Source organism: Abramis brama (assembly GCF_963993115.1).
Source record: "Abramis brama genome assembly, chromosome: 13".
Classification (NCBI taxonomy): Eukaryota; Metazoa; Chordata; class Actinopteri; order Cypriniformes; family Leuciscidae; genus Abramis; species Abramis brama.
In genome coordinates this window covers 2,334,844-2,362,760 of record NC_139975.1, presented here as the reverse complement: position 1 = coordinate 2,362,760, position 27,917 = coordinate 2,334,844, and the positions used below count along the sequence as shown (strand labels likewise).

The following is a 27,917-nucleotide window of genomic DNA, read 5'->3' as shown; positions in this document are numbered from 1 at the left end:
ATAGGAAATTACAGTTATGTTATTACAGTTAAATGACATGTTAAATGACATTAAACGATCATTAAAATGGGTTTATATAAAGTATTTCTTTGGTGAGATTTACCTATGAGATCTGATCTCTCCTGGGCTGGGTTTCCCGAAACCTTCTTAACGCTACGTCGTAAAAAATAACATATTGTAGCTTTAAGCACAATTCGGTCGTTAATTGTTTCTCATGGGGTCATACGGTATTTTCCTCATTTACAGGGATTAGTCTGTGACTTTATTGCCGTCCGAATCCGGAATGTCAGTGTTTTTTCTCACCCAACCCGCGTAAAAATCCCTGGCCAAAATACCAACGGTTTTTGACAAACGCGGTCGTGTTGCGATTTAAAGGGATAGTTCACTTTGAAATAAAATTTTGGTATGTTTTAGCTTACCTCAAGGGCATCCAAGATGTAGGTGTCTTTTTTTCCGCAGTAGTTTCAATTTTGATATTTTTAGGTCAAACCGTTCTTGTCTGTCAGTCATATAATGCAGGTCTATGGTCACTGTCTCAAAGAGCATGCACAAAGTCCAAATTAAACAATTCCCCATCGTAAGTACACACTGATGGCCTAAGACACGAAACGAGCGGTTTGTCTGAGAAAACGAACAGTATTTATATCGTTGTTACCTCTTGAACACAGCCGCGTCCAAATGATCTGAGGGCGCGGGTGGGTATAGATATGTACACTAGATGTCGCTTGGCAACGGTTTCGTTCCAATGAACTGCAGTAGCCAAGGCGACGTCTAGTGTATATATCTATACCCGCCCGCGCCCTCAGATTGTGATGCCCTCGGTTTGACCTAAAACTATCAAAATTGAAACTACTGCGGAAAAAAAGACACTTACATCTTGGATGCCCTTGAGGTAAGCTAAAACATACCAAAATTTAATTTCAAAGTGAACTATCCCTTTAATTTCCGTCCGAATCCACATCTCTGAGTTTTACAAGAAGAGATTCAAAATTCACTGTTTAAATCCTTTTGGATCACTGCCGAGCACCGTACGTACGATATACACTTTTATTACTGAAATGCTGGAAATTACTCACAAGAACAATATTTCATAACAGCTCCACCAAAAATGGGAAAGAGAAGAAAAGCACGTAAACATTTGTAATGGGCCGTTATTGTGGCAGCAATATATGATACAATTTTTAAATATGTACTGTAGGCTAGGCTATTATGGGATAATATAGTTTGGATTATTTTTTATAATATCCCATGAGTCCTAATAAATGCATTTTCAACTATTTCTGAAGTGCTTCTTTTATAAAGAACACATAAAGAATACTTTAGAGTCTTCGTAGCACGCTAAGAGACAACGTTATGGGGAATTCCAGCCCAGACCTCACACCGAAATATAATATAGTATTATAAAATCGGAAATAAATATCAGTTTCCACATCAGAAGCCCTTGCTCTCCGTCTAGATGACGTCACTGGATTCTCTCGCTGTCGTTATGAGAGAGAGTCGCTCTGCGCTGGAGTCAGTGAATCAATGTGGTTTATGGTTTCAGCAACACACTCACACACACACACCAGAGGAACCACCATCGGTGAAACACACACTCACTCAGCAGAGAGAGAGAGTGAGCGCTGTAATGTCTCTCATCACTCTCTGCGTCTCTCCATCACGTCTCTGCCATTAACACTGAACACTAAAGCTTTCATCTTCCTCAGGGGACGAGAGAGAGAGAGAGAGAGAGAGAGAGAGAGAGAGAGAGAGAGAGAGAGAGAGAGAGAGAGAGAGAGAGAGAGAGAGAGAGAGAGAGAGAGAGAGAGAGAGAGAGAGAGAGAGAGAGAGAGAGAGAGAGAGAGAGCATTCATCACAGAACAGCATGCTACTCATGCTATCATTCCTGCAGTATGTACTGGGCACACAGGAATTGTCTAAAATGTGCAGTAAATCACTGAGCAGACGCATACTGTATCCCACAATGCACTGCACTCGACTTCCCCTCATACTATAATTTCTGCAGTATCTTTATGCATGAAATACCCAAATGCCCAAATACCCAATTTCAGAAAGCATGCACATCTAAAAAAATAACAGTCAGGTGCACAACCAAAGAATATATAGCATGTATATTTACGCCACATGCAAATAGGCTGTTTACAGTAACTCCGCCCACCAGTGCCTGATTCAGCCAATCAAAACCTGTCTGAGGGATCAGTGATACGGAGACAAACCCGAGTACAAATCCACCTTTTACTGAACTCTTTCTTCTCCCTTTTCCCGTCACATATCAGCTTGGAGTTTATTTTTAATTGAAAATTAAGAAACTATTCGAAAAGTGCGAATAAAACGTGTATTTAATAGTGGGAATATAGTGTTTACCGGGTAGGGCTTAAGGGACTGCGACAAGTAATGATGTAATAAATATAATAATATGCACTGAATATGTTGTTATTATTGCATTCTGTTTTTTTAATATACTACAATAAACTGAGATGCAATTATAGCATCTAACCACTATTTACACTTTATTGCGATTTGCACAGTGCAAATAGTTGCAGCCAAAAATATAAATTATAAAATGCAATGTCAGCATAATGTTGCTCCCAGAAAGCGGCATTTATGGAGCTCATAAATGGTTTGGGGGAAAAACAGTGTTGTTTGTTTTTGTGTTTTTTTCACTTAAAATACCCAAATGACCCACTACATTTGCTAAAATGAGCAGTAAATCACCAGAACAGACGCATACTGTATCCCACAATGCACTGCACTCGACTTCCCCTCAGATTATTATTTCTGCAGTATCCATACTGTCTTAACAGACTGTCTTCATGCATGAAAAAATATCGTACGGAGCATACAATAATAAAAAACAAAGAAATACCAAACTGCATAGACAGTAACATACTGCATAGTTATTTTATTATCCAGTTGTGTGTCAGAATCGTATACTAAGAATATTTTATGTGTGTAATGCCGATCACTGAATTAAATACGCAACATAACAAGGTCACGTGACTGTAATATACTACTGTTTGTTGCATAACGTGTCGTGTTTCACATGCTAGATTTAAAGGGGACATATCATGAAAATATGACTCTTTGTGTGTGTAAATGCTATAATCTGTGCTTCTACCAACACAGAAAACATGAAAAGTGAAACCCAGTAACTGTGTTTTGGTGAGTCTTTCTCTGCAAGCATTTAAAAAAATAAGCCGATCAGACTTCACTCCCCTTCTGACGTATGAAGAGGATCTTATTATAATATTACCGGCCCTTAATCTGCACGTTTACACCCACCAGCCGCCATTTTGTTTCACAAGCGCCAACAGAGACCAGTTCTAACACAATGATGAAGATCCAGCAAAGCCTGAAACTGTTCTGTGGTTGAGCACAGACGAGCACTGAACACTATTGAACATGTCACCGCTGTCTTATAAAGACCTCAGGAGCTGTGGACACTTGTGGAGAAGTTAAACATGATGATGAGATGATCAGTGTAACTCCACAACAACTACAGAAATGTCTCCACTAACATTCAGAAACTCTTCCTGAGTCTCTCCGTAAGGCTGCATTCGCTACTGGTGATTCTGGGATTCTGGATGAGGGAGATTGGCCTGTTTTGTTATTGTTTCTGAAGCTTGTGTAAAGACTCCGCCCTCTTTTGAACGGAGGCGGAGCTGCAGCTCATTTGCATTTAAAGGGACACACACAAAAATGGTGCGTTTTTTCTCACACCCAAAACGGGGCAAATTTGACAAGCTATAATAAATGATCTGTGGGTATTTTGAGCTGAAATTCACAGACACATTCAGGGGACACCATAGATTTATATTACATCTTGTGAAAAGAGGCATTATATGTCACAGTGACTTTTAAGAGTATGTCAGAAAGAAAAACATTTAAAATGTGATCGAATTAATCTCCTTCGATGCTATTAAACACGTCATGTACATGTATTAACTTCAAAAAGCCGTAAACATCACAACACTGTCTGCAGAAAAGCTGAATCACCTCGAAACAAGCGTTTAATGGAGTTAGAAAGGCTTGAGGGAAAGGGTCTGACCTGCTGAGGCCCCGCCCCACTCCCCACACGCGGATGCAGCTGATTGGCTGAGAGTGCAGGAGGGTGTGGTCAGTGGCGTCGATGAGGCTGAGAGTGACATCTTGCAGGACCAATAGCATCGTCTGTCTCTGAGCGAGAGAGAATGAGAGAGACGTGTGAGCAGTGTTGGGAATAACTCGTTACAAGTAACTTGAGTTACGTAATCAGATTACTTTTTCAAGTAACTAGTAAAGCATTACTTTTTTATTTATTTATTATGGAAACAAATACTATTTACAGGTGACAGATACAACAAAAACCAAGGCCAACAAAACATACATAACAACAGCCAACATGGTGTGTGTGTGTGTGTGTGTGTGTGTGTGTGTAACAATAATAAACGTTACACACTAAATGTGAGCGTGCATTTACTCATCTCACTTGCACAATTCAATATTCCTCAAAATACATAAAATCAGTGAAATGCAGAATCAGAATACTATCTCCAATAACTAAATATGTTAAATAAAACATACGTGTTTATGCATTTAATCTCACTTTATTATCTGACCTTCGATGATTCAGTAAAACCATAAGCAAAAATGACTATAGATTTTTTTGTTTTTATTGGTAAAGTGTTAAACTTTTTTCTCTTGCATCCTATTCTTCCGTTATCCAGAATAACAGCAGCTGAAAGGTTTGTTTAAGCGGCGCCCTCTAATGTACAGGAGTCAATCTGCATTTCCTTCAGCCTGAGGCTTATTATTTCACTTTTGGTGTAAAAGGGTCTTTACATTTGCCCAAAAATATAACTTTTTTGTCATAAAAAAACAAGCCCAGCCCAGGTGGAAAAAAAGTAACGCAAAAGTAATATAACGCATTACTTTCTTTAAAAGTAACCAAGTATCGCAATTAGTTACTTTTTAAGGGATTAACGCAATATTGTAATGTATTACTTTTCAAAGCAACTTTCCCCAACTCTGCGTGTGAGTGTATGAGTGAGATCAGACGTGAACCCGTCTCACCCTCGTCCGGTCGCTGTCTGTCTCTCTGCGTCGCTGTAGTTGCTGAATGCAGTCGCTGACCGTCGAGCTGCTCTTCCCACACATCAGATCTGCCTCCCGAACCTCCAACCAGCCCAGATACTGGACCCAGAACACCTGCAACAGCAGACCAGCACACTGGACCTCAACTCCTGACTTAAAGGGATAGTTCACCCAAAGATGAAAAGGTGTATATGACATTCTTCTTTCAGACTTTCACTTTTATGATGGATAGATGCACTTTTATGACGGACAGATGCACTTTTATGACGGACAGATGCACTTTTATGACGGACAGATGCACTTTTATGACGGACAGATGCACTTTTATGACGGACAGATGCACTTTTATGATGGACAGATGCACTTTTATGACGGATAGATGCACTTTTATGACGGATAGATGCACTTTTATGACGGATAGATGCACTTTTATGATGGATAGATGCACTTTTATGACGGATAGATGCACTTTTATGATGGATAGATGCACTTTTATGATGGATAGATGCACTTTTATGACGGACAGATGCACTTTTATGATGGATAGATGCACTTTTATGATGGATAGATGCACTTTTATGATGGACAGATGCACTTTTATGATGGATAGATGCACAGATGCACTTTTATGATGGATAGATGCACTTTTATGAATGATAGATGCACTATGATGGATAGATGCACTTTTATGATGGATAGATGCACTTTTATGATGGACAGATGCACTTTTATGATGACAGATGCACTTTTATGATGGATAGATGCACTTTTATGAATGATAGATGCACTTTTATGATGGACAGATGCACTTTTATGACGGATAGATGCACTTTTATGATGGACAGATGCACTTTTATGACAGATAGATGCACTTTTATGATGGACAGATGCACTTTTATGGACTTCAAAACAGAAACAGCCATTCAATTGCATTATAAAGCTTGGAAGAGCCAGGACATTTTTTAATATAACTCTGACTGTATTCGTCTGAAAGAAGAATGTCATATACACCTAGGATGAGTTCAGGGTGAGTAAATCATGGGCTAATTTTCATTTTTGGGTGAACTATCCCTTTAACCCTATAAATCCTATTGATCTGATCAACCTGATTTTTTCTTTTTTTGATCAAGTTAAAGTAGCATAAATGGACAAACGTGTTCAAAATATTAAGAAAAGATCTCAAATATAACAATCTTGTATATTAGACATCAGCTGTTTCTCATTGAACCTAAAGATGATGTCATTCTTCTGTTCCCACAATGCACTGTGTCAAACTCCTGCTCAGGAGTAGTTCCAGGCAGCGCCACACGGCGTCACTGTTGATAAATATCACTGGTTATGGTGCTAGTTTTATCCTTTAACATCTTTCCATAATATCTGGTCAGAATATAATCATTTGGTGATTCCAAACAAGAGAGTTATAGTTAAATCCTTCATAATAAATTCTTATGAAATTCATCTAAACTACTCTTTTGTGGATCTGAAAAGGAATCGATTCAATTCTTAAATACTTTTTTTTTTAACGATTTAAATGAAATCAAAGAAGAAATCGTCCTGTTTCTGGTACGTCACACCGACTCTTGGACAATGCTGTTGTCATTTTGTGCTTGTTGGGCAAATTTCATATCCATAAATCCAAAATGATAACTTCTAAACCTAATGTTTCCCTATTCTGTTCTTAGATAAACGTGCCGATTCCCCACTTAAATGACAGAGAAACAAAAAAAAAACACATTTAAACATCCCAGGATTTAACTAAGATTACCAAGACCATTTACATTACTATTATTTATTTTATATTTTTTATTTGTGATGTGTGATTTTGTCATCCCTCATCATTATTAATATTATTATTTATTTTATATTGTTTTTTATTTTTATTTCTGGTGTCTATGTTATTTTGTATGTCATCCCTCGTTTTATTATTATCATTTATTTATTTTGTGGTGTCTGTTAATTTATGTCACTCCTCGTTGTTATTATTATCATTTTTTTTTTATATATTTTTTTACTTGTGATGTCTGTGTGATTTCATCTCATCCCTCATTATTCTTTATTTTATATTGTTTTTTATTTTAATTTTTTATTTGTGATGTCTGTGATTTTGTGTCATCCCTCATCATTGTTTAAAGCTGATATTTTGCATTCTTCTTGTTACAAGTTGTGTTAATATTTACAATTAGAGAAACCCCTGTGTATGATCTCCAGAGTGATTAACAGTGCAGTTTATCAGCAGAGTTACCTGAGTCTCCGGGTCATTGATGGGAATGATGGTGTCTGCAGGGGCTGATGGGACTTTAGCTCTGAGGAGGATAAAGATCATCATAAAGCTTCTTTCCTGTGGTTTTATGATTAATATATCCCCTGATTTACAGGTGAGGAGCTTCACCTGTGGTTGATGAAGCTGTACGGGCCGCCGTGAGCTCCTAAACTCTCTCGGTTCATCTGTCGCTCTCTCTCGCGCTCCTCCTGTCGTTCACGCTCGCGACGCTTCTCTCGGGAGTCGCATGTCTCCGTCAGGTCCTGTAAAGAACGATAGAAATGCTGCATAAAGTCTCAAATCTCAGAAAACATTTGCTTGCCTTCCATAGCATATATATATATGCAGTAGTCAACATTTGAAGTGGATAAAAAAAAGTTCAAAGTTTTCCTAAGACAAGAACGGGTATTGTTCAAAATTCATGTATAACTTTGATGAAAGGTTTTGATCCACTTCAAATGTTGACTACTGTATACGCACTATATTACATATGCATTATATTTTACCTTAACCTGTTCTACACTTAATATGTGTTTGAATAAATTTGTTACGAAAAAAAGTTTTTATGAAAGCCACTGTTTAAATGTTTATATTTCAAAAAATTAATTGGAGTAGAAACATAATCATGTCATTAGAAGGTTATTAGAAGGATGTCATAAGTGGGCGTGGCTCTCAGGCTCCGCCTTCTTTCTGTGGATGATGTCATAAGTGGGCGTGGCTCTCAGGCTCCACCTTCTTTCTGTGGTTGATGTCATAAGTGGGCGTGTCTCTCAGGCTCCGCCTTCTTTGAGGTGTGAATCTTCTCCGGTTCATTTCTTCTGTTCAGACGCGAGTAAAAACACGAACACACCGGAGAGACGCTTGATAGTAGAAACTGAAGCTGTGATTCTAATCTAAAGAGACTCTGACACTGTTGTTCATGTTTATTACTGTAAAGCTGCTGCGATTGTATAAAGTGCTGAGTGAATAAACATGAAGTGAATTAATGCAGAGACTGCAAACATCCACATCTCTATGATCTGATGCTTTCTGAACGACTGATTTCTCCGTTTTTTCTCATGAATCGGATCAGATTGAAGTTCGGAAGCGCAGCTCTAGTGGCTTTGTGTTTATTTCACGTGTTTACCAGATAGTTGTTGTTGAGGAAACTGGCGGCGCGTCCCATCGCCTCGTAACACAGCGAGGAAGAGGAGGGTGACGAGGCGGATGAAGGAACGGGCTCCACAGAGCTGTCCGACACGATACTGCTGGGCCGCTACACACACACACACACACACACACACACACACACACACACACACACACACACACACACACACACACACACGCATAAACATAAGCACAAATTAACAAATCAAGTCCCGGCCCACATCATTTTCTTAGTCAAGAAGCCATTTCACTCAGATATACGTCACAATAGGGAAGAAAATATGGTTGCAATTTACGTATCATGCTGACTTTAAAAAAAAAGATGTCAATAAGAAACACATCATCACATGCAGGAAAACTGTGGTAAGAGCAGAAGAGCTTGCATTATTCTGAAACTTTATATCCGTGTTTATTGCCTCATTAAGATTGCTGTATTCCTCATTTGTAAGTCACTTTGGATAAAATTGTCAGCTAAATGACAGTGAATGTGTGTACCTCAGTCTGTGCTTTAGAGCAGGGCACAGGAAGACACGCCCCCTTCACTCGTGGCTCCGCCTCCAGGTCAGACTGATCTCGCCAAAAACACTCCTTCAGCTGAGGCTCTTCCCAAACACCTACAACACCTACAACACCACATAATCACAGAGAAAACACACATTTCACATGATAATCACAATAATTCACAGTTTTTACTGTACTTTTGATCAGTGTTGGGTGTAACGCATTACAAGTAACTTAAAAGTTACGTAATCAGGTTACTTTTTTCAAATAACTAGTAAAGTAACACATTACTTTTAAATCTGCAACAAAATATCTGAGTAACTTTTTCAAATAAGTAACGCACGTTACTTTGTTTTCCCATTTATTGACTGACAGCTCTCCTGTCCTCATGTTGAGAGAAATTGTGAGTAAATTGATTGTTATTGTAGTTCTAGACTAAATGTGAGCATTTACAGATTCAGAATTCCTCAAAATGAATAAAATCAGTGAAATGCAAAATCATTTACTATGCAAACCTCCAATAATGTTAAACAAAATAAATATATTTATGCATTTAATCTCACTTTATTGACCAATGTACTTGCTGATGATTCAGTTAAACTGAAAGGATTGTTTGAATTTGCATTTCCTTCAGCCTTATTATTTAAATTTTGGCCAAAATATAGAACTTAAAATATAGAACATTTGCCCAAAAATAGAACTTTAAAAATGAAATAAGAAAAACAAGCACAGCCCAGGTGAGAAAAAGTAACGCAAAAGTAATGTAACGCATTACTTTTCTTTAAAAGTAACTAAGTAAAGCAATTAGATACTTTTTAAGGAAGTAACGCAATAATGTAACATTACTTTTCTTTAAATGTAACTAAGTAAAGCAATTAGTTGCTTTTTAATGGAGTGACGCAATAATGTAACATTACTTTTCTTTAAATGTAACCAAGTAAAGCAATTAGTTGCTTTTTAATGGAGTGACGCAATAATGTAACGCATTACTTTTCAAAGTAACTTTCACCAACTCTGCTTTTGATCAGCATGAGTGTAATAAACGGAGGTCACCTGTTTCCGGAGGCGTTTCCACAGACGGACTCTCCTGTGATAGCGTCGTCCAGCTGGAATCTTCCTCCTCCTCGTCCTCCACCTGTTTCTCGGGTCGCGCCGGGCGTTCGTTCGACTCCTCGGCCTCGTCTTCTCTCAGCTCCAGGCGTAACGTGGACGGCGGGATCATTTGGACCTTTCCGCTCGGAGAAGCGAGGTTCCCATCTCTAGGGCTGCAAGATTATGACAAAAATTATAATTGTCGATTATTCCCTTGAAATTGTAATTGCGATTATTAACTACGATTATCATAATCTACATTGAATGATGTTTTGAAGAGCTTTATGCCATTGATTGAAGCGACTGCATGCCATTTTGTTATATCAAAATACAAGCTGAAAACACTCAGCTCAACACTTTTGCTTTTCTATAGCATTAAGCCTCAAATGCCAAATATAATTTATTTATTTATTTAAAGAAACCAAACCAAAAGTAAAAAACCCTTAAAGGTGCAGTGTGTAATATTTAGGAGGATCTGTTGACAGAAATGCAATATCATACACATAACTATGTTTTCAGTGGTGTATAAAGACCTTACATAATGAAGCGTTATGTTTTTATTAGCTTAGAATGAGCATTTCTCTCTACACACACCGCGGGTCCGCTTACATCGACATGTTTCTACGGTGGCTCTAAACGGACAAACGCGTTTCGTCACTATGTTGTTCTTCGTGTAAAGAAGCTAGCTAAAGTCAGCGGATAAAACACTGACACAATGATGAACAAGTGACAATAATATTCACAATAACATCGTTTTACTGAATAATTAAACATCATTTCTTAATTTATCTTTGTAAAGAAACCCTGATTAACTGGCTACTCTGCTGTCTCAGACGACGACATCACTTCCTGTCGGCCACCATAACTTCTGTTGGTTGCAATTCGCAATCTCACCACTAGATGCTGCTAAAAATTACACACTGCACCTTTAAAGTAACAAAACACACCTTAAGCACACAGAATAATGTAAGTGAACTTTTTTTTGTAATTGCGCCTTTAAACGACTACATAATTGTGGCATCCGTAATTGATCGCGATTACAAACTCGATTAATTGTGCACCTACCCATCTCTGATGCGGCTCACGCGCTCATTGTTCGGGCGGAGCACGTGCTCGTAAACGTCCGCCGGTTCTGGACTCTCCTCCTCCTCTTCTTCTTCGCTGGCCAGCAGGAGCAGGTGGTTCTGTGGGAGGGTGAGATGAACCTCCACATGGTTCTCTTTAGCCCAGGTTTGCGCCTCCAGCTTAGGCAGGAGGTGTTTCTCCTCAACATGCGTGTGTTTATTAGGACTGCTGGACGCCTCCTCCTCTCGATGGTATTCTAGAAAGCTCTTGGTCCTCCTTCTGAATGCTGGGTTCTTCTGGTTGTCCTTCCCCTCCAGCCAATCGCAGCTGGTCCTCAGGAGGTTCTTGTCGTTCTTGTTGAGGTCCAACTGCTCCTCTTTTAGCTGTAGGTTAGTGCCGTTCTTGGCCAGTTTGGGATTAGATGTGGAAAAGGAAAGCGAGGAGCAGTAGAGAGACGATGATGAGGCGGATTTGGTCGGGGCGGGTTTAAAGTGCACGGAGGCGTGGCTTTGGCTCAAAGGGGCGTGGCTTTGGCTCAAAGGGGCGGGGTTTTGGCTCAAACCCATTGCGTTCTGAATATTCGTCAACGCGTATTTTTGACGACTCTTCGAAGAGCCTTGCGCTTCCTTGGAAACCGCGACCACGCCTTCCTTTATGGTGTCGCAGCTCAGCTGCTGGTTGAGGGAGGAGCGTAAATTGAGGGAGGTGGGCGGAGTCAACAGAGGGCTGTTGTGATTGGTCGATTCTATGGTCGATGCGCTGCGCCTGAGGGGAGGCTTTTGCAGTGACATCATTGCAACGATAAATCGGCTGTGAAGAGTGAGAACGTTAGTTAATTAGCTTCATTAATTCCTGTCACTAAAAACTTTAATTTAACAACAAAAAGATTCTACTACTGAGTAATTACATTTCTTCTGTTAATCAGCCATGTTTCATGTGTCATTGTGTGTTTGTGTGACTCTTAGACCTCATCACCTTTACATGAACTGCACAGTCAGCACAGCGTCTCAAATTATACGGCAACAAACACACACAAATACACACAAACACACACATATACACGCAAACACACGGGCTGTGACGGACTGGGGTGGAAAATGTGTTTTCTGCAGATCTTCACTGAAGATCAGTGTGATTATACAGCAATGTTTAGCACAACAGCCCACATACAACACACACACACACACACACACACACACACACACACAGTCAGTCAGTCTCGACATGCGTGACTGTTTTTCTGTGCATCAGCCAAAAGCTGTTGTTTTGACTGATCTCAACAGTGATACAGTAAAATGTTGTTTTTTGTTATTGTCTTCATTAATAACTCATAAATATAAAGTTATTCAAGAAGGCAAGTGGATAATAAACTACAAATACAAGCTATTTGTATAAATAAATAACATTTTTTGTATAATTTAGATTTTCACTTTTACACATCTTGGACAATACAAATAGTTTATATTTGCATATGCAATAAAATATTAAATAAAATATAACAGCAAAAATACCAAACTCAATGATTGTACAGTAAAGTATTGCATGATATAGCCAATAAATATGCTTGGAATTATTATTATTTTGACCAAAAACACTTTAATTATAATCCTATATGCAATAAAAAATAAAAACTGAAATCGGATATAACAGCAAAAATGCAAGACTCAGTGACTCTTACTATATTCTGCAATACTGTACTATACGAGTGAAGTCTCTATATAACGTATAGATATAACAGCAAACATGCTAAACTTAATAACTTCAGTAAAAGGCAGTAGTAAAATAATTTATGCTAACTCTTATTGTAATCCAATATACAGTAAATTGAAATAGGACAAAGGCAAAAATGCAAGACTCTACTAGTATAATACAGTATTGCATTATTGATTTATAATCATACAACTATTTAATTATAATCCTATATGCAATAAAATTGGATATGCAACATCGCAAAAAGGTCATAAATGCAAGACTCAATAACTCTATAGTACCGTATAGTATTGCATAACAACAGTAAAATACTCTCGGAACAGAATTTACAAACTTTAATTATAATCCTATATGCAATTCAATTTAAAACAGCAAAAATGCAAGACTCAATAACTTTCCAACAGTACAGAAACGATTTAATATCCTAACTCTGGTTATAATCCTATATGCAATAAAAATTGAAATCTGATATTACAGGAATCACTCAGTGACTATATTATGCAATACTGTACTATACTAGTGAAGTTTCTTGGATCATTCATACAACTCTTTGATTATAATCCTGTATGCAATCAAATTTAAGGCACTAACTGATAATTTTGATTATAGCCCTCAATGCAATACAATTCAAAATAGAACATAACAGCAAAAATGCAAGACTCAACTAGTGTAATACAGTATTGCATTTTACTGTACACTATTGCATTGCATATAGGATTAGATCTAATTATATCTCTTTAATTATAATCATTTAGCCATAGAATTGGAAATGCAACATCGTATTAAAAGTGAATATTTTAGAAGTTTGACCAAATCCAGCGATGACATCATCATGTTGTGCATGCACAGAAGTTGTGTTTGATCATGACAGATCCGTTCAGATCGGCCCAAATAATGACGCACATCAGAACTTGCACAAACACACAGTCTGCAACAAATGCTCCATGCAGCAGCTTCATCATCATCATCATCATCAACTCACACGATCATAATGTACACATATATTCCCACATGACACATGATGTCAGTGAGATGTGTCAAGTCACGCTCTCATAACGCGCATCCTGTGCATGACAAACTCAATTCAATCCTCAATTCTATAAAGTTGCTGCAACGAAGATGCATTGGATCAATCGGTATAATCAAGATTCAGCGCGCGCGTATGTGTGTGTGTATGCATGAACATGACGTCATCTGTTCGGAGACAGTCACTTACCAGCACCGGGTGTTCGCGAGTGTTTCAGCTGTTCTCTCTCTGGAGATGCTGATGCGGAGACGCGAGGTGACGCCCGCTTTTAAAGTCCAGACGCCCGCAACGCGAGACCTCTCCGCACCTCGCACAGGATGCGCTGCTCTCTGCGCATGCGCTCCGTGGACGCGCGCGCCGACCAATCCGAGAGCTGAGCGCAAGCCGCCGCATGAATATTAATCAGGTCGCGCTAGAAACGTAACTTAATATTCATGAGACAAGTAGCGTGTAAAATTAATTCCTTTTTCAAACATTCATAATGGAAATTTGTATCTGAACTTAAAACATTCTTAAACAACAACCCTCATATATTCATTTAATATAAATATCATATTACTATTGATATTTAACTCGCTTAAAATACAGTAACCACCGTTTCTGACATTCAAGTTATTACGGTTTTCTCCAGAGCGACTATATCTATAAATTAAGTAAATTAATAACTTTTTTACAACAAAAATGAACCATCACTGAACTTACTTAAACTGGACTGACGCTATTTTCTTCTAGAAACAAATTTTGTTGCATTATTTTCCTGTTTCCTGTATTGTAAAAAGCGCTATATAAATAAACGTCTTCCATTGTTTAAAGTAGTAAACAAATGTATAATAAAATGTATATTATTTCAAAATGGTAATTTTTTGTAAGAGAATATCAGTCAGACACATAAACAGTGTAAAAAAAAGTTTTTATTTCTATGAAGTGCTTTAGGATGAAGTTCTTTTCAATAAAGCAATCAAAGTGCTGAACAGATCAAGACAAACCTACAATATCAGGTTATGATATTTAATGCTTGTGACAAACTTCTGTTGGCTTATATTTGTGTATAATCTAATTAAGGCACATATCTTAATTAAATCTTTGGCACATGCAATTAATTTAGTAGAAAAATGGTGTAAATCTCTTGATAATTAATAATAATTCTGCTTCTGGATGAATATGTGGCCTTATGGTTTTAGTGTAATCATGTAAACTGTGTTCAACTCTTTTGAAAAACACAAAAAACAGGAAAGGCAAGAAAAAGAAAAAGCACCATGTGACCTTCACAAGGCAGTCTAACAACAGATCACACACAAATAATACAGAGAAAAGCTTATTCTTGCACATCACGTTCTACACGCTCAGTAAAAACCCTCATTCAATCACAATTTCACTGTATTATATGGAAGCTTGTTTCCGCCACGAAATAAAAACTAAGGTAATTCAGTCTTTCTTTCACAATATTGCTTGTTTGCATCTCACAATTCTGATTGTTTATTATGAGTTTATATCTCGCAATTCTGAATATTTTCCTCAAAATTCTAAATTTATATCTCGCAATTTATATAAAAAAAAGACTATTTTCCTCAAAATTCTGAGTTTATATCTCTTAATTTATCTCACAATTCTAAATATTTTCCTCAAAATTCTAAATTTATACCATAAAATATATCTAACAATTCTGACTATTTTCCTCAAAATCCTGAGTTTATATCTCATAATTCATATCTCGCAATTTAGACTTTTTCTAAAAATTCTGAGTTTATATCTCATAATTCATATCTCGCAATTTTTACTTTTTCTTAAAATTCTGAGTTTATATCTCATAATTCATATCTCGCAATTTTGACTTTTTCTTAAAATTCTGAGTTTATATCTCATAATACATCTTTTGCAATTCTGACAAATTCTCAAAATGTATATCTTATATCTTTATATCTTGCAATTCTGATATTTTTCCTCAAAAGTTAACATCTGTTTTTTCCCCAAAATATTTGGACAGAATTGTGAGATTAAAAAGTCACGATTACCTGTTTTATATCTCTGTTCCGAAGCAGAAACAAGCTCTTACAACATTCACACACACTCTTCATAACCAAACACACAAATAAAAAACAAACCCATTATAAAGAGATTCCCACTCCCACAGAGGCAGAAAAAAAAGCTATCACATCTCATAGATAAATCAACCAATCACAGAGCTCTGAACTCAGCAGCTCTACTCTGATTGGCCGAGAACATTCATGTGTCAGATCTGATCCTCGCTCAGGTAGTTTCCATCAAAACCTGTGCAGTGTGTGCGTTTCTAACAGCTACATGCTTTTGCGTATGCTTTTTATTGTACAGTCAAACCAAATATTATTCAGACACCAGATATAAATTTTGATATTAATCAATATCAATATCTGCTGATAGATGAATATGAATTCCTCATTAAGTTATCGCACTCCTAGCGTCCAAACCTTGCTCTCAGCACTGAGCATCTGAAGAGTGACTGACGACAGTGAACTCAGACTTCCAGTGCTCCAGGAATGAGGAAGTGGCTGTGATTGACAGACAGATCGATGCTGTGGGCGGGGCTTCTCATCGCTGGTCTTTTGAGGAACGATGGCGTTCAGATTCAGTTGACCAATCACAGAGAAGCACGGCGCAGATCGGATCGAGCGCAAGACTAGAGAGAGAGAGAGAGAGAGAGAGAGAGAGAGAAATCGTTACAAAATTTGGTATGTGTCTTCGATAGGGTTGGGAATCGAAATCAATTCCAATTCAGGAATCGGATTCTTTCAGCTTTATTTCAATTAACAAAAATATTTTTCTGTAGCATTTTTTAATTTACAATAACAACCTTGATTTAGAGTCACAATTCATAACATAAATAAATGAACAACTTTAAAGGAGATTTTCTCAATGTTTCGATTTTTTTGCATCCTCAGATTCCAGATTTTCAATAGTTGTATCTCGGCCAAATATTATCATATCCTAACAAACCATACATCAATGGAAAGCAAACCCCAAAAAAAGCTTATTTATACGCATTTCAGATGATGTATAAATCAAAAATTGACCCTTCACTGCAAAAAATGCTTTTCTTACTTAGTATTTTTGTCTTGTTTTCAGTCCAAATCTCTAAAAATTCTTAAATCAAGATGCATTTACTAAAGTAGTAAAAGGCCATAAGATATTATGTCTTGTTTTCTGGGGAAATAAATCAAAATGAAGTGAGTTGTTGCTTAAAAAAAGCAAAATTATCTGCCAATGGGGTTAGAGAAATAATCTTGTTTCTGTTTGAATTAACATTATTTTTCTTACCCCATTAGCAGATAATTTTGCTTTTTTTAAGCAACAACTCACTTCATTTTGATTTATTTCCCCAGAAAACAAGACATAATATCTTATGGCCTTTTACTACTTTAGTAAATGCATCTTGATTTAAGAATTTTTAGAGATTTGGACTGAAAACAAGACAAAAATACTAAGTAAGAAAAGCATTTTTTGCAGTGTTGTGACTGGTTTTGTGGTCCAGGGTCACATATATAATAGAAATATGTGTTTTTATCTCAGTCGGCGTGTTCTCACCCTCTCTGCTGTGTTTGTCTCTCAGGACGTCTTTGGCCTGCTGGTTTCCTCGGGCTTCTGCCTGTTGATACAGCCTGACTGCGGTCTGGACACACGGAGACACGCCGAAACCCTTCTCGTAACACTGAGCCAGACACACCAGAGCGCCGCTGTCCTTCACACACACACGTGACAAACACAATAAAGGCTCTTTATTCATAAAAAGCACATCATTAGTATAGAGTATGCAGACGAGAGGTGTGTTACCCCTTGCTCAGCGGCCATCCTGAAATAATGAACGGACTGTTCCTCGTCCCACTCCGAACCCTGAGACAACACGACACCCAGATACACCTGAGCCTGGAGACAGAGACACACACACTGTGTTTAAGGGCGGGAGATTGTTTATCTGTTGCTGTGTGGTTGCTAAAGTGTTCTGTGTGCTTGCATACCAGTCTAAATCAAAAGAAGCAACATTCAAGACATTAAAAAAACAACACTACAAACCATTTGGGGACATTCAGACCTGTCAAACACTTATGAAAAATCAATGGGGTAAGTTGGGGGGGTCCTTGGGGGTAAGGCCCCAATCGTCACAGAAAGTTACATCACGGGACCCTCAACGATATACTGAGAGGGCTAGGCTGTTAGATACGATAAAATATATATTTTTATTTCTTATACATCTCAATGCCTTACATAGATCTCTATGGGGCGTGGTCCTGTAAAGGCCTCGTCTAGTAGTTACTTTCCCAGGGGCTAATAGGCTCAGGAAGCATCTAGAGCCGGGAAACTCAGGGGCCCGATTTGGGAGCCGTTGACGGTCCCCTGTGCCAAATTTCGAGGCCCTGCGTCTTTTTGACCCCTGTATTTCAAACGTCCCGCTTGCAACTTATTCAATGGACATTTCACAGGCGGATCATGGATGACCAGCTCTTTTTGGGCCAATCACGTTTAAACAAGGTCAATGTGACACGGTACTCTGGACACTGTCCCAGGGGCCCCATGACATAAATGTCAATTTTGAGACATTCGGCCCTGTCTTGAGTGTTTTCCACAAAAAAACTATGGAAATCAATGGGATAAGTTGCATGTGTCAGTGGCCCACGTTTGGCCCCTGGAGATCCTTGGGGCCCCAAACTTCAAAAAACGTTGCATCACAGGGCCCTTGACGACATACTAAGAGGTCTAGGCTGAGAGATGCGATAAAATATTTTGTTATTTTTCATACATCGCTCTCTGTTTTACATAGATCTATATGGGGCATGTGCCTGTAAAGGCCTTGCGATGTAGTTATTTTCCCAGGGGCCAATAGGTTCAGGAAGCATCTACAGCGGCAAAGCTTGGGGGCCTGATTCGGGGACCCTTGACGGTCGACTGTGCCGAATTTCGAGGCTTTGTGTCCTTTTGACCCCTGTATTTCGGACGTCCCAGTTTCTCACTGTCTTGCATAGATCTCTATGGGGACGTGTGCCTGTAAAGGCCTCATGCTTTAGTTACGTTCCTAGGGGCCAATAGACTCAGGAAGCATCTAGAGCCGGGAAACTTGGGGGCCTGATTCAGGGACCCTTGACGGTCAACTGTGCCGAATTTCGAGGCTTTGCATCCTTTTGACCCCTGTATTTCGGATGTCCCAGTTTCTCTCTGTCTAGCATAGATCTCTATGGGGGCGTGTGCTTTTAAAGGCCTCGTGCTCTAGTTACTTTCCTAGGGGCCAATAGGTTCAGGAAGCATCTAGAGCCGGGAAACTTGAGGGCCTGATTCGGGGACCCTTGACAGTTGACTGTGCCAAATTTCGAGGCTTTGCATCCTTTTGACCCCTGTATTTCGGACGTCCCAGTTTCTCTCTGTCTTGCATAGATCTCTATGGGGGCGTGTGCCTGTAAAGGCCTCATGCTCTAGTTACTTTCCTAGGGGCCAATAGACTCAGGAAGCATCTAGAGCCGGGAAACTTGGGGGCCTGATTCGGGGACCCTTGACGGTCGACTGTGCCAAATTTCGAGGCCCTGCAACCTTTTGATCCCTGTATTTCAGACGTCACATGTTCTCTTTATTCAATGGACATGTCACGGGCGGATCGTGGACGAGCATCTCTTTTTTGGCAAATCATGTATTAAACAAGGTCAGAGGGACACAAAACTATGGACACTGTCCTAGTGGCCCCGTGACGTAACATAAATGTCAATTTTGGGATATTCGGTCATGTCTCAATGGGATAAGTTGCACATGTCACTCGCTCATGTTCGGCCCCCGGACATCATATAAAGAGTCTCTAGAATGAAGGGGACATTTTTCTAGAGTGTTTTGCTAAAATCTCTCACACAGGCCTCTTGTTCTCATAGCCAGACATACCCTGTTGAATGGACAAATTGAACTGATGTGTGGATCAAGATTTCTGCTGAAAAACATACTTTGGAAGGATCTAGAACAGTTCTGAGCATATACAGGTGCTGGTCATATAATTAGAATATCATGAAAAAGTTTATTTATTTCAGTAATTCCATTCAAAAAGTGAAACTTGTATAATGTATACATTCATTACACACAGACTGATATATTTCAAGGGTTTATTTATTTTAATTTAGATGATTATAACTGACAACTAATGAAAACCCCAAATTCAGTATCTCAGAAAATTAGAATATTGTGAAAAGGTTCAATATTGAAGACACCTGGTGCCACACTCTAATCAGCTAATTAACTCAAAACACCTGCAAAGGCCTTTAAATGGTCTCTCAGTCTAGTTCTGTAGGCTACACAATCATGGGGAAGACTGCTGACTTGACAGTTGTCCAAAAGACCACCATTGACACCTTGCACAAGGAGGGCAAGACACAAAAGGTTATTGCTAAAGAGGCTGGCTGTTCACAGAGCTCTGTGTCCAAGCACATTAATAGAGAGGCGAAGGGAAGGAAAAGATGTGGTAGAAAAAAATGTACAAGCAATAGGGATAACCGCACCCTGGAGAGGATAGTGAAACAAAACCCATTCAAAAATGTGGGGGAGATTCACAAAGAGTGGACTGCAGCTGGAGTCAGTGCTTCAAGAACCACCACGCACAGACGTATGCAAGACATGGGTTTCAGCTGTCGCATTCCTTGTGTCAAGCCACTCATGAACAAGACACAGCGTCAGAAGCGTCTCGCCTGGGCTAAAGACAAAAAGGACTGGACTGCTGCTGAGTGGTCCAAAGTTATGTTCTCTGATGAAAGTAAATTTTGCATTTCCTTTGGAAATCAAGGTCCCAGAGTCTGGAGGAAGAGAGGGGAGGCACAGAATCCACGTTGCTTGAAGTCCAGTGTGAAGTTTCCACAGTCAGTGATGGTTTGGGGTGCCATGTCATCTGCTGGTGTTGGTCCACTGTGTTTTCTGAGGTCCAAGGTCAATGCAGCCGTCTACCAGGAAGTTTTAGAGCACTTCATGCTTCCTGCTGCTGACCAACTTTATGGAGATGCAGATTTCATTTTCCAAAACTACCAGTACCTGGTTTAAGGACCATGGTATCCCTGTTCTTAATTGGCCAGCAAACTCGCCTGACCTTAACCCTATAGAAAATCTATGGGGTATTGTGAAGAGGAAGATGCGATATGCCAGACCCAACAATGCAGAAGAGCTGAAGGCCACTATCAGAGCAACCTGGGCTCTCATAACACCTGAGCAGTGCCACAGACTGATCGACTCCATGCCACGCCGCATTGCTGCAGTAATTCAGGCAAAAGGAGCCCCAACTAAGTATTGAGTGCTGTACATGCTCATACTTTTCATGTTCATACTTTTCAGTTGGCCAGCATTTCTAAAAATCCTTTTTTTGTATTGGTCTTAAGTAATATTCTAATTTTCTGAGATACTGAATTTGGGATTTTCATTAGTTGTCAGTTATAATCATCAAAATTAAAAGAAATAACATTTGAAATATATCAGTCTGTGTGTAATGAATGAATATAATATACAAGTTTCACTTTTTGAATGGAATTACTGAATTAAATCAACTTTTTCATGATATTCTAATTATATGACCAGCACCTGTACATGATAATGTACACTACCAAGATTTTCAATGTTTTTAAAAGAAGTCTCTTTTGCTCACCAAGGCTGCATTTATTTCATAAAATATAGAGAGTTCTTTTAAAAACATTAAAAATCTTACCGATCAAAAACTTTTGACTGGTAGTGTAAATAAGACTTGTGACATTTAAGCAGTGTACAATCAGCTGTACCTCAGTGAGTCCGGCATCAATCCATCATAAAAGTGCATCTATCCATCATAAAAGTGCAACATAAATGGCCATTCACTGCGATTATAAAGCTTGTAAGAGCCAGGACATTTTTTTATATAACTCCGGTTGTATTCGCCTGAAAGATGAATGTCATATACACCTAGGATGGCTTGAGGGTGAGTAAATCATGGGCTAATTTTCATTTTTGGGTGAACTATCCCTTTAAGCAGTGTGCACGAGCTGTACCTCCGTGAGTCCGGCGTCTGCCGCTGAGTAGAGGAACTTCAGCGCCGCTTCTGAGTCGGTCTCTGAGCTCTGCTGCCCTCTGCTGTTCAGGAGGAGTTTAGCACAGCGATACTGAGCCTGACGGTGGCCAGCGACTGCGGCGCGTCTGTAGTAAAGCACCGCCTGAGAGACCACAGTCACGTGTGAGTAAACACGGAAGAGACTATCTAAACATTCACAGTTCACATGGACTATAAATGAAGGTGACTTGACTTGACTAAATGTGAGACACACATTTACACACACACGCGTTTACCTTGCTGTGGTCTCGCCGTACTCCACGTCCTCTCTCGTAACAAACTCCCACGTTAAACTGAGCTTTGCTGTAGTCGTGCTGAGCCGAAGCCAGAAAACAGGAGAAGGCCGTCTCGTTATCCCCCGCTTTAGCGCTCTCCAGACCTGAAACACCACACGATGTTCAGATGTTCTCACAGCATCCTCTGACGAGTGTGTGTGTGTGTGTGAGGTCGTCATCATTACCGATGATGTTGAGGATTATGGGTACGCTGCTGTCCGCCACGTGTCTCAAATCCTGCGCCGCTTCATCGGGTGTTAAACATTCCTGCAGGAAACATACGAAGGGTTAATCTAAAGCAAAACATGTTTAAAAGAGGCTATATGTGAGAATTTTCAGTTATTATAACTTTTTGTATTGCCGTTGCGTCAACGAAACTTAAAAAACAAGACCTTCCCTGATTGACAAGTACTTGACCTAGGCTGTCTAAAGCCCTATTCGGACAGGACTAGTGTAACATGTAGAGGAGGGGTAAAGTCATAATTACCAGAGCTTCTCAGTGATGTTAGTCCCGTCTGAATGTGCATCTCAGTGATCATGACGGACAATGTCAGTAAAGATTACGGCGACTTTTACCTTCAGTAAAAAGGTCCGGAAAAATGACCTCTGGTAATACCAATCCCGTGCGAATAGACCCGCTGTAAATATGTACGTAAATATTCCGTCATTTCCGGTGTAAAAGTAGTTTTCCGCGGTTTTTCCAAGTATGGAAACGCTTGATAAAGCATCAGTTGTGTTCTAGACGCTGGGACGAGTCTGTGGCAAAACTCAAGTGTTTCACACACACCATCAGATCAGAGAGAAGATCGACAGCACTTGTTAGAGGCACGAAACATCTTTTAGCGTTAGGTAAGTGTCTATTACCAACACAATCCAATCTAAAGTTAATTAATACATTGTCCGACCGGACAGAACTGTTTTATATATAAATATAGGTTATATGTGTTTGCGCACGTGATATCAGGAAGCAGCGTAACACACACATGACGACAGGAGTGACGGCGATGTGTAAATCGAGTTACTCTCCCACTTCTGCTGGTTTACTGAGATCTCTTATCCCGTGCGAATTGGCCATTAATATTACAGACGTCCTGTGGTAAAATTACATTACTCCATCATCTACCCTTGTCAAGTTAATCCCATCCGAATAGGGCTTAGGACTAAGTCATCAGGGTTTTATGTGAAGGACTCGCATAGGACTGATTTTGTCACTGGACGTCACAGTTCAGTGCATACATGAGCAGTAAGTTCCCTTAACGGCCACCGGTGTGGCTAATAACACGTGTTTCTGAATTCTACACACAGCCCCTATAAACAAACTGGTCTAAAATATTACCTCTGGTTTGGCTGGTTCAGGAAAAAGAGTTTCCTCTGTAAGAAAATCAAGAATCAAGAGTCAGCTCTAGTGACCTTCACATCTTTATTATATGAGTGTGTTAGTGTGCTGGTTCTGACCGGAGTGTGACGGGCCGCTCGCTGTCTCAGGGGTGTGTGTCGTATGCAGGTCAGAGGTCAGATCCCCATCACTGCTGATGTCACTGTTGTCATGACTCCTGCTGTTGTCATCACTGGGCTCTGGAGTCTGCAGCGCCCCCCGCAGGCACCTCACCGTCACTCCACCCGACAAAACACCCTCACGCGACACTGTGTGTGTGTGTGTGTGTGTATGTACAGTCAAACCAACATTTTTATTCACACTCCTTCAACATTTCTTACATTATCACAGTTTATTCGCTATAGTTTAGGAAAACGGTAATAAAATATGATAAGAAGTTGTGGTCAAAATGTGTGTGTGACTCACAGATGTCAATCAGGACTTTGTAGGAGCATTTCTGTACGAGTCCGACGTCTCTGATCCGGTTCTGATCCGCATGCGAGGAAAACTGGGAGTGAATCCTGCGACAGAGTTGCATGAAGAGAATGGCAGCGGCGCCCTGCAGAAACACACACACACATCACACACACGAAGTTACGAACGTCACTTTTTCAACGATAAATTGCATCCAAAATAAACGTTTGTGTTTGCATAATGTATGTGTGTGTGCTGTGTATAATTATTTTGTATATATACCGGTAAATACACACATATGCATGTATATATCTCTATACATAATTTATATTAGATATTAATATAAATATTTTATATATAAATAACACATTTTTCTTAAATATATACATGCATGTGTGTGTATTTATATATAGTACACACACACATACATAATGTAAACACAAACTTTTATTTCGGATGCAATTAATTGTTGCCCAGCGGTACTTTATAGTTTTTGATTGTAAAGTGAACAGGTGTGTTCCTGTCCTCTGATTGGTCGATCCTCACCCAGCCCACGGCATCCAGGGTGGAGTATCTCGGCAGGCCAGAGTAGCAGAACTCAGATGATCGTTTCTTCTTCTGATCATCTCGATCCCTCTGAGAACTGAGAGAGAGAAATAAATGTGTCGTCCACCGGTCAGGATGGAGGAGTTGATGACCTCGTCCTCCACGTGTGTGTGTGTGTGTTTGTGTGTTAGAGTGAGTGTGTGTGTGTGTGTGTGTGTGTGTGTGTACCTGCTGCTGTCAGAAGCGTGTCGTCCTCCACTGGTCAGGATGGAGGAGTTGATCACCTCGTCCTCCACATGATGACCCTGCGAGATCCTCAGCGAAGCGTTTCCATGGCAGCGGCTCCACACTGCGGTTCCAAAGCAAAGTGCACACACACACACACACACAAATGTTGAATGAACCGACAAATGCAACATCTGCTGTGAAAACGCACAGATTTCGTGCACGACGGATCTCGTCATTCCTGCTGTTATGAGACGTGCAAATGCCATGAAACAAAAGTGTTGATTGTAAAGATTGTGTTCATTTATGATCCAGATGCAGTTTTTTATGAAAGATTCATGTTTACAGAAGCACTGACTCACTTTACAGTGTTTGTTATGGAAGTCTTTGCATGCATTTACATGTGTCGTGTGTGAGAGAGAGAGCAAGCGAGTGTGTGTGTGAGTGTGTGTGAGTGAGAGAGAGAGAGAGAGAGAGACTGTGTGTGTGTGTGTGTGTGTGTGTGTGTGTGTGTGTGTGAGAGTGAGTGAGTGAGTGAGAGAGAGAGAGAGAGAGAGAGAGTGTGTGTGTGTGAGAGAGAGAGAGAGATTGTGTGTGTGTGTGTGTGTGTGTGTGTGAGAGAGAGAGGGCGAGCGAGTGTGTGAGTGAGTGAGTGAGTGAGTGAGAGAGTGAGAGAGAGAGAGAGAGTGAGTGAGTGAGTGAGAGAGAGAGAGAGAGAGAGTGAGTGAGTGAGTGAGTGAGTGAGTGAGTGAGTGAGTGAGTGAGTTTGTTCTCCTGTGTTTTTCTTGATATGTCATATTGATATGATATACTTTACCCAAATCAGTAAAGTAAATCTGTCAGTCTACAAATGTGAGCAAATCCACACATGATGAAAACACAGAGTTTGATTTCCCACATTTGATGATGATTATATATTTGGCACTTGATCTGATCGCAAGTCAAAAGTGAAAGTATCCTCAGACTTATTAAAATACGTGTTTTAAGAAGATACACAACTAAAGTCATGTTCACATCAGTGAGACTGACACACACCTGCTGAAAGACCCCATGCAGTGAAACATTATAACAATAAACGAGTGTATGAGTGTATCAGTATGAGTGTGTGAGTGTATGAATGTATCAGTATAGCGTGTCTCAGCGCTGATGAGTGTGTGATAATTACTCACCTCTGCTCACTAAACCCTGGATCCTCCACATGTCGGTCGCTGCTGTTGTTTTCTGTGTTTATGAGGGTTAATAAACTCACGCCATGTTTCTCTCTGACAGTCACGAGTTACAGGAGAAACTCAGTGAAGGACGACCGGCGGAAATGACGCAACAGCCTAAACAACACTAGCGTGAAGTTCAATGTACAGCCGCCAGAGGACGCCACACACACACACACACACACACACACACAACCCTGCCACCTACAGTAGCGAATTATCTTCAACAAAACTCATATAGAGATCGTCACCATGGGCCAGTTGTTCAAAAAGTTTAATCTGGATCAGAATGATCTGGATTTGGAAATCCCATGTTTTGCTATCCAGGATCAGGTAATCCATCTTACTTTTGTGCCGGTTTTTCAAAGCAAAATTGGATTGGATCACCCTGATCTGGATGTAGACTTTTTCCGATTACCAAATCTGGATTACTGGTGATCTACGGAAGCCCCAAAGGGACATGGTCATGTAAAAAATATGAGTTAGGGAAAAAAAAAAAATTCAATGCTTTTGCATTCTCTCAGAAAAGTTTTGTATAGCGTTCACCAAAAAAAAAAAAACTTTGTGTTTGCTTGCAAAGATCTTTTGACTGGTTCATCTCTTATGATTGTGCCAATGTAGTTTAGAAACAGTAATAAAACACTTTGAATTAAATATAATATTTTTGTTTGATTTTTACAGCTGTTTGGGGATTATTTAATGGCGCCAAAATCTCTTTTTTACTTTACAGTAGGCTACCAAAAGGCTTAATACAGTATGTAGCCTATAAGGTCTACTTCTAATGTATTACTTTAACAGTTAAGCTAATCAAAAGCAAAATAAAAATATGAGTGTGTGTGTGTATATTACATGATACAAATGTTGTATTTTTGACCAATTTTAAAGTTTTACTACATTTTCTTCCTGGAATCCACCTTGAAATCAGGATAATCCTGTTTTTTTGGATCAAAGTTATCCAAATCCTACTGACAAGTTTTGAACAACACAAACTGAAGGTTTGATCCAGATTAAAACTAGGATTGGATTCTGTGATCTAATCTGATTTCAGATTCCTTCTTTCCCTTTTGAACAACCCATTTTCAAGATTTGATCCAATCCGATAACCAAAATCCGATCATTTTACCTTTGAACAACTGGCCCCATAATATAAAACATGGCATAAGTGTGTGGACTGTAGGGTTTGTAAGGACCGGTCTGTTATTAGGCTATAGGTTCTTTATTGGCATTGATGGATCCATAACATTCATGGAATCTTTTCCATTCCACTAAAAAAAGATGGTTCTTTTAAAGAAGGACTGATCACTGACCCAAAAAAAAGGATCCTCAGTGGCATCACTGCGGAAAAAAACAACCTTTTTGGAAGCTTTATTTTTAAAAGATTATGGTAACATTTTATTGCTCAGATGTTGCTCTTGTATGGCTCAGGAAACATAAAGTCTATCAACTTTGTCTCAGACAGGTGAATTTAATGGGAGGATTACAACAGACCGAATGAGTTGCTACACTGCAAAAAAATAAAAAATAATTATATATATATATATATATATATATATATATATATATATATATATTTTTTTTTTATTTTTATTTTTTTTTCACCTTGATTCCCACCTTTGAAGTTTTTAGATCAGACGATTATCATCCATTTGGCTATTCTTGGCTTCTATTAACAACACTTACTTATAAACATTCACATACAAAAACATATTTCTTAGCGGAGAAGTTTGCTTCTGATTGGGTTTAACTTGAAACCGGAATATTCCTTTAACTATGATTTTACTGTTGTAAATATGTTGTAAACAAGACTATACTATACTAAAGCCTACTATTGTGTTCATATAGTAAACCTTATTTTACTACATAAAATTGTAGTTGTTTCAACAATTTCATCCTATTATTTAAATCAGTACGGATGAGGATAGTCAAGCCTATAAATTA

General features: G+C 39.2%; 2 protein-coding genes across 4 annotated transcripts in view; both read right to left on the bottom strand.

Annotated features, from left to right (window-relative positions):
• Positions 1-14,215, bottom strand: part of apbb2a (amyloid beta (A4) precursor protein-binding, family B, member 2a) — a 36,853-nt gene extending 22,638 nt beyond the window's left edge. The window contains exons 1-9 of one of the 2 annotated variants that reach the window (XM_084133034.1): positions 14,067-14,215; positions 11,141-11,950; positions 10,037-10,248; positions 8,978-9,105; positions 8,460-8,588; positions 7,463-7,596; positions 7,316-7,376; positions 5,053-5,187; positions 4,049-4,176 (exon numbers count right to left, since the gene is read on the bottom strand). In XM_084133034.1, coding sequence (XP_083989160.1) covers positions 4,049-4,176; positions 5,053-5,187; positions 7,316-7,376; positions 7,463-7,596; positions 8,460-8,588; positions 8,978-9,105; positions 10,037-10,248; positions 11,141-11,934 — 1,721 coding nt within the window. In that variant the 5' untranslated portion in view covers positions 11,935-11,950; positions 14,067-14,215. The remainder of the gene's footprint in view (positions 1-4,048; positions 4,177-5,052; positions 5,188-7,315; positions 7,377-7,462; positions 7,597-8,459; positions 8,589-8,977; positions 9,106-10,036; positions 10,249-11,140; positions 11,951-14,066) is intronic. The other variant, XM_084133033.1, reaches the window with a different exon arrangement.
• Positions 14,216-14,770: 555 nt separating this feature from the next.
• On the bottom strand, positions 14,771-26,099 carry dele1 (DAP3 binding cell death enhancer 1). 2 transcript variants are annotated; one of them, XR_014608730.1, is made up of 13 exons: positions 25,941-26,099; positions 24,775-24,895; positions 24,547-24,643; positions 24,013-24,145; positions 23,667-23,855; positions 23,548-23,582; positions 22,397-22,478; positions 22,173-22,315; positions 21,878-22,039; positions 17,682-17,774; positions 17,436-17,589; positions 15,656-16,530; positions 14,771-15,606 (listed from the first exon to the last, which is right to left on the bottom strand). XR_014608730.1 is itself a non-coding variant. In XM_084133041.1 (12 exons), the coding sequence occupies exons 1-12, from the start codon at positions 25,969-25,971 to the stop codon at positions 16,298-16,300; spliced, it is 1,473 nt and encodes a 490-aa protein (XP_083989167.1). In that variant the 5' UTR covers positions 25,972-26,099; the 3' UTR covers positions 14,771-16,297. The 2 variants fall into 2 exon arrangements, 1 of the variants encoding a protein (XP_083989167.1); XM_084133041.1 differs by having other exon boundaries at positions 14,771-16,530.
• Positions 26,100-27,917: the final 1,818 nt, after the last annotated feature.

Excerpts from the sequence above, each read along its gene's own strand:
- dele1 (XM_084133041.1), bottom strand. The coding sequence starts at position 25,971 with ATGTGGAGGATCCAGGGTTTAGTGAGCAGAG. Across the intron at positions 23,583-23,666 it reads GAGCGGCCCGTCACACTCCG|AGGAAACTCTTTTTCCTGAA; the intron begins GTCAGAACCAGC and ends ATTTTCTTACAG. Across the intron at positions 16,531-17,435 it reads AGACAAACACAGCAGAGAGG|TCTTGCGCTCGATCCGATCT; the intron begins GTGAGAACACGC and ends CTCTCTCTCTAG.